The sequence below is a fragment of the Mus caroli genome, chromosome 11 (assembly GCF_900094665.2).
Source record: "Mus caroli chromosome 11, CAROLI_EIJ_v1.1, whole genome shotgun sequence".
Lineage (NCBI taxonomy): Eukaryota > Metazoa > Chordata > Mammalia > Rodentia > Muridae > Mus > Mus caroli.
In genome coordinates this window covers 55,206,864-55,220,939 of record NC_034580.1, presented here as the reverse complement: position 1 = coordinate 55,220,939, position 14,076 = coordinate 55,206,864, and the positions used below count along the sequence as shown (strand labels likewise).

Sequence of the window (14,076 nt, the reverse complement as noted above, 5' to 3'; positions counted from 1 at the left end):
AATACAGGAGTGTCAACTCAGAAGGCACCTTTGTGAGTAAGAGAAGGCACACCCAGAAGACATAAGGTTGTTGAATAAGAATTCCAGTGCCGGGGTGGGCTACCTCCCCGAGTTGTTTGTGGGGGAGGTTTCTTAGGCACACACACAATACACACAGTTCCCACTGCTGTTGGCTGCATGCCAGAACCAGAACCGGAAGCTCCTCCCCGACTGGCTCATGCTGGCTGGGGCACTGGGCAGGCTGCCGGGAGAATTCTCATCAAGGGTCCTGTGCAGCTGTGGGCCTCATGTCTTAGGCTGTCAGATGCCATCTATGCAAGATCCGCACAGGTGCAAGAGTGGCAGGATACACGGGTACAAAAAACTATGTTCCATTTGGATTGAAGACCCACTCCACAGTGGGGACTGTCTTAGTCAGGGTTTCTATTCCTGCACAAACATCATGACCAAGACGCAAGTTGGGGAGGAAAGGGTTTATTCGGCTTACACTTCCACACTGCTGTTCATCACCAAGGAAGTCAGGACTGGAACTCAAGCAGGTCAGAAAGCAGGCGCTGATGCAGAAGCCATGGAGGGATGTTCCTTACTGGCTTGCTTCACCTGGCTTGCTCAGCCTGTTCTCTTATAGAACCAAGACAACCAGCCCAGAGATGATCCACCCACAAGGGGCCTTTCCCCCTTGATCACTAATTGAGAAAATGCCTTACAGTTGGATCTCATGGAGGCATTTCCCCAACTGAAGCTCCTTTCTCACACGTCTGGCCCAACAACAATTCCCTCATGGGAAGAGAAAAGAGCCATTAAGGCTGCTGCCCTCCCCAGGGTGTACATAAGCAGTTACCAATTGCTAGAGGGAAGGCAAGATTCTGCCTGCAGATTGCTCACGTTCTGCAAGTAGTCCTAATTAAGCCCATTGGCCATCATGCTAGACTTGGATGGAAGTATTTCTCTGGTCTGTTGTCCTACCCGAGGAAAGTAGAAATAAACTCCCCAGGAGAAGTCACCCTGTATCCCTAAAAGCCTGTGTGTCAAAGGCCAATGCCCCTGGGTCTTGCTATTAGGTGGCAGAGCCTCATGGAAGATCTTTGGGTCATTGTGGATGTGCTATCAAAGGAGATTCTGAGACACACACACCCCAATCCTTCCTCTTCATCTCATTTCTTGGCTATGAAGTGGGTCATTTTGCTCTGTGTGCGCCTGCCATGATGGTACCAATTGATCATGGACTGGACCCTATGCAACTAAGATCAAGGATAAACTCCATAAGGTGATTGCGAGTGGAGTCTGTTACCGTGATGGGAAGGCATGCACATGCGTGTTTCCACTCATCTTCCACATGGGTGCATGGGAGCTTCAGCTTCTTGCTTCCCTGGTCCTCAGCATCCAGAGTTGGGAAAGATAATGCCTGCAGCTCATGACGGCCACAGCCAGCAGAAGAGCATGAGCACGAGGCTAGTGTTCTGCCATAACCACGCCTCTAGCCGACTGCCAGCCACCCAGACGTGTGTGTGTGTGTGTGTGTGTGTGTGTGTGTGTGTATGGTTTAAGATCTGCTCATACGTGATCTCCCTCTAAGAGAATACTGACACCAGACCTTTTCTCTATATAATTTTCTCTATATTGAGAATTATTACCAACAGTGTTGAGAGGGGTGAACGAAAGAAATCCCATAACTCTCAGGGGCAATGGCTGACACCTAGTCTATAATGTCTCCACATTCCAGGTTGTCCAGTTCACTCTGCATGTGGTCGACGAATTGATTGATCTCCTTCACTCGCTTACGGTTCCTCATGATCTCATCTTTGTGAATCTGGGGAATGAAAGGAAAACCAGAGTGCAGTGCCTATGATAGCTGACATCATTTACTGAGGCCCAAGAGACAGAGGGAATATGTTTAACTCAGAGCCCCACCCCTGACATGTACTGCTGGTCTCTCTCTGAGGCAGGGGTTACAGATACAATGAGGAATGACTGGACCACATCACCTGCATTGCAGAATTCTACAACCTTTACCTCTGTTTCTTTTCTCTATTTCGTTTCTCATGAAAAATAGCACATTCTGACTGGAGAAAACTCAAGCCGGCCAGCCAGGTAGCTTGGCATTCATCACTCACCTTGTCTACTAGATGTGCACACCAAGAGTTGATTCCAGTCACCAGCTCATCTTCTCGGTTGTCAATCTTCAGGAGGTGGATGTCATGTGATGCCCCAACAGCATTAACAATTGTGTCTTTGTCAACAAAAAGCTGGAAAAGTGAGACGGTCCAAATGAGATCACGTGTGTTATTATGTCCCCAGCACAAAGAGGCCCCTGGGAGTTCCCAGACTGTGGGACACACTTAGCAGAGAGCCCATACTCTATCAGTCACTTTGTGCCAGCTCATCAGACGACAGCCTGCTCCCCAACCTGAGCTGTGGCAGGTGCAGTGCTGCAGTCCTCATTAAAAGCATGTTTTCTCCAGGGAGATGGCAGGTGGCTAGCCAAGGCAGCCTTACTAGGGATATCAGTTGTCACAAGCCTCTTTCTAGGTAGTCCTAAACCTCTGCCCAGTCACGTCTGGCTGAGGGTCTCCATCCGGCTGTTCTAACCCTGGGCCCTGTATGCTGATAGGTGTCCATCTCCTATGTCTCCGCTACTTCTCCCATAAACAGAATCAAGCTTTGCTTCCACTCGGGTCTGGTTTGCCTCGGCTTGTTCCTGGCACTGTTTGGTCCTTATAGAGAGCTAGTACAACTCTTCACCTTATAGTGAGCATGGCAGGCTCTAGATGCAGACTCTGGCTGGAATGGGGGAAATGCAGCCTAGTCATTGTCAGGGGCAAGGGAAGCTTGCTTGAGGGTCTGAGAAAGCAGTGCTCCATTCTGAGCCCAAGTTACTTGGAAACAAAACTGGCAAAGGACTTGTGTGTCCTCTGTTGAGAAACTGCAGGTAGAGCATACATGGGGAGCACCACTTCTCTGAGGTGCACAGGGGTTCAGGTTTTGCAGGGTTTGACTTTTGAATATATGCATTGTCTTTTTATAACACGAACACAAAACAGAAAAATCTAAAATCCCAATGCACTAAAATCTATTTGGATTTTTGAGTCAGAGAGAGATACACAACAGTACTTTCTTGTTTTGCTTCATTTTTCATAGCATCACTTAGCCTAATACCCTCTAAAAATATGATCTGTCTGATTCTGAAATGTTAGTGTTCCTACACAAGGAAAGATTTTTTTTGATCAAATACATCCAGGATCCCAAAGTAAGATTCGTGGGGCAACAGGGTGTCCTGAATGCTGTACAAAGTTCTGTGGGCAACAGATTTTCTCTCTCTTGCCTTCTCTCTCTTCAACTTACTGGCCACAGACTCTGTATGTTAGTTTGCCACAGAATGTCATGTGAGAAAAGCCAGGCTATCTGATGTGGGCAATGGATTAGTACAGTCACCATAGAAACGACAGGAAGCCATTCAGGTCCTTCCAACTCTAGGCAGCAGGCTCAGGCTCTGGGAAGGATCAGAAGACGAAAACCTGACCTACAGGGTGCTCAGGAGAAAGTGTCCCGAGACCTAGTAACAGGCATCTTTTATTTTTGAACCTTTAGCTTTAAAGTATATTTAAACAAGCCACAAAGATAATATGAATTTTCCCATAAACTCTGCCTCCTTATTACAGTGTTATATAGTAAATAACATTTTATTATACACAAATTAAGAGTCTGCATAACTGAACACTAGTTCATAATATGGCGCACAGGCATGAAGCTATGCAATATTTAAGCTTCAAATAGCTCAGAAAAGAGCAAACTTTATCATTAAGACTAGCACTTTAAAAGGGTCTGACCTTAAGTCTCTGCTAGAGTGTTTCACTGAAACCTTTCTTTGTTCAAGGAAGGATGCCGTTGCCAGGATGAGAACACATCCACTTAGGCTAATGAATAAAACACTGTTACTAAATGGCCACCGCCAAGGTCAGGTCATTTAAAAAAGCAGATTCACTCTTCAGTTTGGACACATTGTATCAACCAGGGCTGGTACCTCAAAGAAATAAACGTTTCCTGCAACTTTGAAAGGTTTTCTTTATTCTCTTTTGGTTTTTTGAGACAGGGTTTCTCTGTATAGCCCTGGCTGACCTGGAACTCACTCTGTAGACCAGGCTGGCCTCGAACTCAGAAATCCGCCTGCCTTTGCCTCCCAAGTGCTGGGATTAAAGGCGAGCGCCACCACTGCCCAGCTGAAAGATTCTCTTGAAAACAGCTACCTACAGGACACACTTTCTAAAGATGTCAGGATTATTCCAGGTCATAGGTTATGCCTGAGATGCTATCCCGGCAGCAAGAAGCACAGACACTGCACATGTATACACACCCACACATGCTCCCACTCACCACCAAAGACTCGAGTGCCAGCCAGCACTAAGTATAACAGCACTTATGTCCCAACCAGTGTCCCAGGTTGCAATGGAAATTACAGAGCAAGGAAGAGCTAACGCCCACTTTCAGGTTCTGAAATGTCTCTTGGAGACTTCATACTCAGCTTGGAGGTTAGTTCACTGGATGCTCCAAGCAGCAAGCCCCATCTTCAGTTGCTGACTGTCCTGCCACAGTCCTAGAAGAGATGAGTCTTGAAATGTCTTGGCTTTCCTGTCCTGGGCTGACAGGAAAGTCTCTGTCTCCTGAGTGCTGTAAGGCTGGTTCCCTATTATGTTTTGAAGGCAATAATCTATTCCAGCCTTGCTAGTGAGTCTAAGACTCTCTCAGCAGAGAGGCAGAGCCCCATGGCCCAGTGCCATGGGCACCCACAAAGTGCCTGCCTGCTGTGAATAGGAAAGGCTGTGGTGCTCACTACAATTACAAGCCCAGAACTGTTTATCAGATGAGACACACAATTCAGACTCTTGTCTGGTTGTGCCATTCCTAACTCAAATCTATGGCCTGCCTTGTCCAGTGTTCTCATCCATCACCTCACGTGATAACGGTGCTTCCTTTGGTGAGGAAATGAGGTCGTATGTGGCCAACAGGCTGGAGAGTGGTAATCCTCTAACGAAGAAACTTTGTTGCCCGATACTATAGTACCAGACAGGGCCACTTGGGTGAGAGGGAAAACTGGCCTGCCTCTCTGCTGACATCTCTGGAGCCCAGATTTTACTATGTGCTATCGTCCCTAGGGAGCGAGCATGTTTCAGTGATGTTTTTCACCTGGACGTAGACCTAGGGACTCTACCATCCCATGAGGACTGTCAGAGACTTCAGAACCTCTCAGGGGAGACTTGCTTCTTGGTTAGGGCAGGGTAGTTTCCTGCATCCTCAGCAGTGAGCTGGCTAAGTAGCTTAGGGAGAACAGGCTGGTGTGACTGTGGCCCTGCATCTTGCTGCTGTGTTGGGTGTTGGTCCTAGTCTCAGAACAGAGGCTATGGAGTCAAAGCTGCTGACCTTCTATCTGCATAGCTCAGCCCAGCTCCTGGCAAAGGAAATATTTAGTGAACACATGCTTTCATCCTCCTAGTTCCAAGATCATCCCTGGCTGCTGTGCTGGAGGCTCCTGTTGGCACAGATGAGAAGACTACCTCTGCCCTCCCTCACAAGTCTATGTGCAGTCTAAATAGCTGCAGAAACAAATCATCATGAAGCAGACTTTAGAACTGTGATGAGCTTCTAACCGGACTGATGGGTTCTGACCGAGGGACAGTAGTTTAAGAGGTACCAAGGGAGGGCCTCTCCGGAGAGCTAACACTTGAGCAGAGGTCTAAATGGCAAGAGTGAGAAAAGCACATAGAGACTGAGGAATGAGCGTGTCTGCCAGACAGACTGTGTACTGGCTAGTTTTATGTCAGCTCGACACAAGCTAAAGTCTTCAGAGAGGAGAAAGCGTCATCTGAGAAAAATGTCTCCATGAGATCCAGCTGTAGGGCATTTTCTCAATTAGTGATCAATGGGGGAGGGCCCAGCCCATTGGGAGTGGTGCCATCCCTGGGCTGGTGTCCTGTGTTCTATAAGAAAGTAGGCTGAGCAAACTATGAGTAGCAAGCCAGGAAGCAGCATCCCTCCATGGCCTCTGCATCAGCTTTTGCCTCCAGGTTCCTGTCCTGTGTGACTTCTTTCTTTGACTTCCCTCAGGGATGGAGCTGTCACCTGAACGTGTAAGCCAGACAAACACTTTCCTCCCCAAGTTGCCTTGGTCATGGTGTTTCATCCCAGCGATAGAAACCGTAAGACAGAATGTCTGTTGAAAGGAGCAAGCCTGATGGGTGAGCATCAGAACCTGGGGTGGGACTGCCAAGGGAGGCAGGGGTAGTCCAGAGTGTCTGAGACCTGTGGGAAGGAACTCTACGATCATGGCGGGCAGGGAGGGGTGAGGATTGTGTTGTGTGGGGTTCTAGTGGACCTACCTGTCTACATATGGAAAATGGTCTGTAAGAAGGCAGCAAGGAGCCAGCAGGCAGGCAGAGGGCACGGGGACCATGGCCTGGTGGTAGCACAGTGATGTGGAGCAGCTGAGAAACTAAGTAGGGTACCAACAAAAGCAGGCCCCTGAGGGCAAGTATGTGGACCTGTGGCCATTCTTGCCCACCTGAAGCCCTTTCCTAAGGCATCCACATGCTGCTGCCAGAGCTCAGGGTAGACTCATAGATGCCTCCTTAGGTGTAGACATGGGTCCCTGGTATTTATGACTATCTGTCCTGGTGGAAACTGGTGTAGCCTGGTGCCGGACCTGACATGAGGCTCGTGGGCGTACCAGTGTTGCAGCTCTCCAACACTCCATTAAGCTTCCTGAGGGAAAATGTTGACCGTTACCTCTGTTTGTAACTGTGCCGGAAGACTCCATAGAAAGGAGCTTGGGATAACCACCTGGCCATCCTGACGCCAACTGTGCTTACCTTGCTCGACGGTCAGCAGTCCTGCAAAGCAGGCTTCTGTCTCGTCAAGAAGGAAGGAAGGAAGCCTCCAGGAGCTTGGCGAGCTTAGACGAGCCTTGGGTAGGGCTGGATTTCACTTATCTCTTTGCTGTGCCCCCGAGATGTCCCCCGTGCCCGCAGCCCCTCTACCCTTACTCACCGCCCGCACGTCATCGGGTAAGTCCTCGTCCATCTCGCCCTTGAGGATCTTCTCCAGGGTGTTGATGGCGATCTCCAGGAGCTTCTCATGATGATGGTTCTCCAGGTCCCGGCACTGAGCAATCCTGCAGTTGTGAGTTAAAGCCAGGGGGCCGAGCAAGCCAGGTGGCCCTTCAAATAAGGTGACCTTTGACAAACAAGGCCACGTCAGCCCTACTAGAGACACCAGTCTCTAAGTCTTAGAGTCTAAGGGTTCAAGACCTGCCCTTAGGTGCTAAGAGGTATCATAGCCATCAAGCTGTCACTCACATGCATCGTCAGGTCCCCATGTGATTCCTGTCCTCATACTAGGTCATTCCTGTCCCCCAGGGCCAGCTCACCTCAGATCCTCAGTCTGCTTCCCAACACTGCTGAAGACCTCACTGGTCCCCCATAATCTCTTCCTCCTTCTCCTCCAGCAGCTGAAATAAACTTGAAGGTCTGAGTAGCCAGTTCTAAGCTTAGAGCTGCTGGGGGTTTCCAGTCTCTGACATGGCCTGAGGGTCTCATCTGGAAACTTGTTCCCTTAGTCCCATTCTTGGGGCCTTTTCACACACTACTTCTGCTATGGACTGTCTCTTCTTTCACCTGGCTCCTGTGGCTACCTGCAAGTCTTTTTTTTTTTTTTTTTTCTTCAGTGTTTAGGAAGGCCACTGATGCCGTACATAGCACACCACTTGCTACCTCAATGACCGTGTGCTGGACTCTGAGCTCCAGGATGCCAGACCTGAGTTCCTCCTGGGTGGAGCTTAGCACTTTGCCCCCAATAAAGTGCTGTTCATGTTTCAAATGTTGGTTTCTAACCTTAACTATTAGCCTTGCTCTTTTTAACCTGTCCTGTTATTAGTGTGGGTGTGGCCTCATCCCAGGGTGTTTTCCTGTAACAAAAGGTCAGGCAGTGATTCTGAGGTGGCAGTGCACCCATGAACATCACCTACTTAGGGAATACATGCACGACTACTGGACAGCAGTCCCTCTGGGCATCTAAACTGGCATTCTAGCAAGGCTCCCAATGTTGAGTGTTGAAAACACTTCAGTTGGTATGGAGTATTCTCTATGGTCACCAAGTCTACATCCTGTCCTAGGGAGGCCTCTTTCCTTGGTGGAAAGTGGTAGGTTTTACATTCCTCTCTCTTCAGCAAGGAGACGCCTATGAACTAGGCCCCGTGGAAAGTGGAAACACTTTCTTGGCGTGAGGGTGTAGGCTTTTCTGCAAATCAGTGGGCTAGGAGTATTTTGGGTAAGAACTGAATGAAGTATTATCTAAAGTATTATCTCAGTTTACTGTGTAGTAGGAGCAAAAAGGGGCTTGGCCTGCAGCTACCACTTATTTGCCCAAGACTAGTACCTACTTGCCCTTTCTTTCTGCCTCAGCTGCTCTAGAGGCCAAGACAAACTCAGGAGCCTATGGTGCCTTCCCATGGGGTAAGGTAGGGGTTGTCACAGAAAGGATATAGACTTTGGACATTTTCAATAAATAGTCCCACCAAGTCAGTGATATTTCTTTCAAATATGTTTATGGTCTCCTGGAAAAGATATAAAAGAGAGTCAATGTGTGTTCAACATCCTTTGCACCACCTCAAATCACAGACTCTTAAAGGCAAATACCACCCTCTTTGCCTTTGTAGGACAGATGGCTAAGGGCTGACCCTTGCCCCTGCCCCTCACCCGCTTCCCGAGTTCTGTCGCTTTCCAGTCTCAGTTCACCACCCCCTTGAATGTTCATGTTGTCACTACTGCTTTTTTTTTTTTTTTAGATTTACTTATTGTATGCATTTGAATATTTTGCCTACATGTATGTGTGTGTGCCATGTGCCTGCCTGGTGCCTACAGAAGTCAGAAAGAGGCATTGTATCCTCTAGAACTGGAGTTACCAACTTTGAGAGCTGCCATGAGGGTTCTAGGAACCAAAGTCAGGTCCTCTGCAAGAGCAACAAGTGCTTTTAACCAATGAGCCATCTCTATGGCTACTGCCACTGGGTTTTAGGTGGGTTTTTTTTTTTTTAAAGATTTATTTATTTATTACATGTAAGTACAATGTAGCTGTCTTCAGACACTCCAGAAGAGGGAGTCAGATCTCATTACGGATGGTTGTGAGCCACCATGTGGTTGCTGGGATTTGAACTCTGGACCTTCGGAAGAGCAGTCGGGTGCTCTTCCCCACTGAGCCATCTCACCAGCCCTTAGGTGAGTTTTTTGTTTGTTTGTTTTTGGGTTTTTTTTGTTTGTTTGTTTTTGTTTTTTTGAGACAGGGTTTCTCTTTGTATCCCTGGCTGTCCTGGAACTCACTCTGTAGACCAGGCTGACCTTGAACTCAGAAATCCACCTGCCTCTGCCTCCCAAGTGCTGGAGTCGTGCGCTACCATTGCCCGGCTGTTTTATTTTTTTAATTTATACTTCTCTCTCTCTCTCTCTCTCTCTCTCTCTCTCTTTGTGTGTGTGTGTGTGTGTACATGTGTAGGTCAGAGGATAGTTTGCTGGAGTCAGTCCTTTCTTTACCACACAGGTCCCTGGAATTAAACTTAGGTCATCAGACTTGGTGATAAGAACCTTTCTCCACTGAGCAGGACCATCTTGCCAGCCCTGTCCTGGGCCTCTTGCCCATGTAGCTGCCTCCTCCAGGACCAAATATCCCGGCCACACCCCCTCCTCCCTGAATGAAGCCCTTCCTTCTAGGCCTTTCAGCAGCATCTACCCATTCTCTCCACAAGGGCAACGGAGAGCAATTTCGAGAGCCAGCTCTATTCCAGAGAGCTCATTTAATCTCTCTCGGCCTCTACTTCCTCACATCTGAGACAGTTTTTCTATGTAGTACCATGGTGGCAGGTGGGGTAAATGAGCTATATCATGCATAATGATTTACCACATATCTGGCAGATCCAGGAGCTTGGGTAAGTGCTGACAGTCACCCTAGACTTCCAACAACTAACTGCTGTCCCTAGTACTTAGCAGAGCACTTGGGGCCGAAACAAATCTCAGTATTGTTGAGAGAGTAATAAGAACATGATTAGGAACCCTCCTCCTCTGGAGGACGTTTTCCTGACCCTTCATAGACCCCTCAGCACAGATGCAGGACATCACAGGAGCCCAAAACCTGTCTGTATGCAGTACAAATGAGCCCATTCTCACGTGTGTGTGTGTGTGCACGCACACACGCATGCTAGTTCGCTCATGCACAGCATTTTGATGAATACAAGTAAGGTTGTTGGAAGCACGGACTAGAATCTTCCAGCTTCAGGTGACCAGGTGACTGGCAACATGGCCAGGATGAGAGCATGAACCTGAGAAGTGTTTGGCCACTGAAAATAATCTCCCTGCTTGAAAGGACTGGAAGCCCGTAGCAACCCTCCCCTGCATGCACTGCTTCTGCAGTACTTGAGCAGAGCAGTTCCCAGTGGGAAATGAGCGGCTGCTGTGCTGTGCGACAGCAGATCCATTCTGCGTAGGAAGTGCCATTTGATGTGTGAGGAATTGATTAGGCACCGGCTCTTGGCCCGGCTGTGGCAGCATCTGAGGAGGTCCAATTCATCATGCAGCGTCCAGCCCCCAGCCTGGCTGCGTGCACACACACAAGTCGCCCTGGCACACAGATGCTCTCGAGATGCCTGGGCTTTTTCATTCTCCCAAGTCGGGGCCAAGCGGCAGCCTTCCGACATCGCCCACCCCGAGACAGCAGGCACAGGCTGCGGCACTGATGAGCCTTTGTCGCCTTTGAGCCTTTGTGCAGGTCCACCTGTCTTATAAGCTCCTGAACTTCCCCTTGGGTCTAATAAGAAATCTGCACTCTGCTGAGCCTGTTCTAGGATGGAGGAGGGGAGATTTTCAGAGGACTGAGTTCACCTCTCATTCTCCACAAGGATCCTTTCCGAGGCAGCAAAGAGAGCAGTGTGTTCCTTTTCCTCCTGTCTCCTCTCCCTCCTCACCCCACCCCCTCTCTTTTGCATTGCTGAGGATGGAATCCAGGGCCTTGTCTGTGCTAAGCAAGCACTGAGCTATACCCAGCCCCTGACTTTAATGTATTTTAATAATTTTGGTAAAAGGTGATTTTGTGGTGTGTGTGTGCATGTGTGTGTGTGCATGCACTCACATATGAGTATGTATACATGCTCATGTTAATTATATGGTGGGGTGTACACATTATATGTGCCTGTGGCCCTGGATGAAGGCAGAGGACAACCTCAGGCACCGTTCGCCTTTTTCTCTCGCTGGCCTGGAACTCTTCATGTTTGCTAAGCCATTTGGCCAGTGAGTGCTAGTGACGCACCAGTCTCCATCTGTCCAGTCCTCTCCTGTGTGTCCACTGGGTCACACTGGACACACGGGAGAGGAGCCTGTGGAGGGCGTGCTTGCAGGGTTCTGCAGCTGCATGCGGAGGCCCCTGGATATATGCCAGTCTGACTCTACCTCCAGCTGTTCCACCAGCTGCATCTCCAGGATCATGAGTGTGTTGAACAGCTCACTGATGCTCTCAGTGCACTCCGTCAGCTTCTTCTCGATGTTGGGCAGATCAGTCTCTTCCCGGATGGCATTTAAGTTCTACAAATAGAAATCCGCACTTGGAGGGACTCAGCAGTTAACTGTGTAGTAGAAAGTGATGATTTGGTTTTATGGGTAAAAACTTAAAGAGTCTAGAGGTGAAGGGCCAAGTTCAAGTGTCAGCCTGCCATGTGCTAGCTCTGACAGCTTTGGGGACGCTGCCTGCTGCTCTGGCACACTGTATACAAAGGCACCTGGAAGTGGCAAGCATGAAAAGAGCACTCAGACCTACCCTTACCTCCCTGGAAGAAGAAGATGAAACTCCTATGGGCCAGGTTCTTTCACAGTGCCAGGAGGAGGGAAGATATTCTTATCGGGAGAGATGGGAGCCAAGGTTGGGGGCAGTCTGTGCAAATCAAGCTTTAAAAACTGATTCATAGGGCTGAATAGATAGCTCAGCAGTTAAAAACACTTGCTACTTTTCCAGAGAACCTAGGGTCAATTCCCAGCACCCATATGGTAGCTCATAACTGTAAATTCTGTTCCTGAGGCTCTGATGCCCTCTTCTGGCCTCTCTGGGTACCAGGCATGTAAGCAGGGCACAGACACACATGCAGACAAAAACACCTGTACACATAAAACAGAAATAAATAAATAAATAAATAAATAAATAAATAAATAAAGACTCATAGCAGGCATGATGGCACATGCGTGTAACCCCAGGAGAGGCAGAGAGAGCAAAAACAGAGGATCAGGAGTTTGAGGCCAGCCTAAGATTTGTAGTTTGGGGCTGGAATGAGACCCCGTGTCAAAAGCCCACAAACCAAAACTCAGAAACTACACAAAAGAAAAAGGAAAAAAAGAAAACCTTAGAAAGAAACAAAGTAAATTAAACTTTATCAGCAAATCACATCTCCACTAACCACAGCCATGTTCTCAGAGCTTCACACACTTGTCCAGTCGGGTATGATCATTGCCACACAATGATGTCTCAGTCAGTGACATACTGCATGGATGACAGTGGCTCCATCAGACAGTGGTGCTCAGAGATTCCAACCACCTAACAATGCCATGGTGTTCCCACAGTGACAACCACCTAGTGACATAATTCTCAGGACGTATCACCAGCATGAAGTGATGTATTATCATATTATCTTGTAGGAAGCTTCCAGCCCTGCTTTTGACTGTTGCTTATTTCTTTTGAGATAGGGTCTCGTGTATTCAAGGCTGGCCTTGAACTTACCGTGTAGTCAATGTTGACCTTAAACTTTGATCTTCCTGCCTCTGCCTCCCAAGTGCTAGGATCACAGGCATGGACTACACCTGCTTTATGTAGTGTACCCATATAAGGACAGGTAAACTTGGGAAAGTTGCACACGCATCCCTGGGCTTGAAGATCAGGTGTGTACAACAAGGCCCAATGGGGTAGATGAATAGGAAGAACTGGACCAAACTGTAGGAGGGCAGCTGTGAGGAACAAACTTGGAGCCCTCAGAGCTGTGTGTCCTGGGAACTTCTACAATGTGGCCTCAACTTAGGCTGAGCGTTGGAGGCACCTGGGAAGCTCCCAAAGTTAGATCGTGCCTCAACACCCTGAGCGGGTGCACCTGGGCCTACGATGGGCTATGTCTCTTTCTTTCTTTGTTTCTTTGTTTCTTTGTTTCTTTGTTTGTTTGTTTCTTTCTTTCTTTCTTTCTCTTTTTTAAAGATGTATTTATTTTATTTGTAATGAGCACACTGTAGCTGTCTTCAGACACACCAGAAGAGGGGATCAGATCCCATTACAGATGACTGTGAGCTACTATATGGTTGCCGGGGATTGAACTCAGGACCTCTGAGAGAACAGTCAGTGCTCCTAACTACTGAGCCATCTCTCCAACCGGATGCACCATTTATAGGACAGCTTCTTGTGGGCTGAGATACAGGCAGGGCGCTCTGAGTCAGGTTTAGCGGGGTCCATGACCTGCGGGACTTGTTTTGAGGGTGAGTCAGGCCCCAGCCTGGTCCTCAGAAGGTGTGAATGGAGGCATATAGGTCTCCCAAACCTAATGTATCAGGGGCCAGGGAAGAAAGGTCAGGAAAGAAGTGGCTGGACAAGAACTGGGGATTTGTCCAGTTCACAGACAGAGGTCAATCCTAATAACAAGTGCCTCCAGATAAGCCGGAAGTCACACATTGTCTTCCTTTGAAATTGTTCATTTCCACTGTCAGCAAAGGGTGTGTGTGTGTGTGTGTGTGTGTGTGTGTGTGTGTGTGAGAGAGAGAGAGAGAGAGAGAGAGAGAGAGAGAGAGAGCGCACTGTGGTCGGGATACTTCATGAGTTGGTCCACCTTGTCCCTTGCTGAGGCAGGGTCTCGTGTTTCTGCAGCAGCACACTGCTATGCACTCTATGCACTGCTATGCACTCTATGCACTCTATGCACTCTATGCACTCTATGCACTGCTATGCACGCTATGCACTCTATGCACTCTATGCACTCTATGCACTCTATGCACTCTATGCACTCTATGCACTCTATGCACT

At 48.4% G+C, this 14,076-nt stretch overlaps 1 protein-coding gene across 1 annotated transcript in view; it reads right to left on the bottom strand.

The window, feature by feature from the left end:
• Positions 1 to 712: 712 nt before the first annotated feature.
• The window catches only part of Drc3 (dynein regulatory complex subunit 3), a 42,989-nt gene continuing 29,625 nt past the window's right edge, over positions 713 to 14,076 (bottom strand). The window contains exons 10-14 of the mRNA XM_021177334.2: positions 11,481 to 11,612; positions 8,532 to 8,602; positions 7,039 to 7,162; positions 2,115 to 2,246; positions 713 to 1,810 (exon numbers count right to left, since the gene is read on the bottom strand). Coding sequence (XP_021032993.1) covers positions 1,697 to 1,810; positions 2,115 to 2,246; positions 7,039 to 7,162; positions 8,532 to 8,602; positions 11,481 to 11,612 — 573 coding nt within the window. The 3' untranslated portion in view covers positions 713 to 1,696. The remainder of the gene's footprint in view (positions 1,811 to 2,114; positions 2,247 to 7,038; positions 7,163 to 8,531; positions 8,603 to 11,480; positions 11,613 to 14,076) is intronic.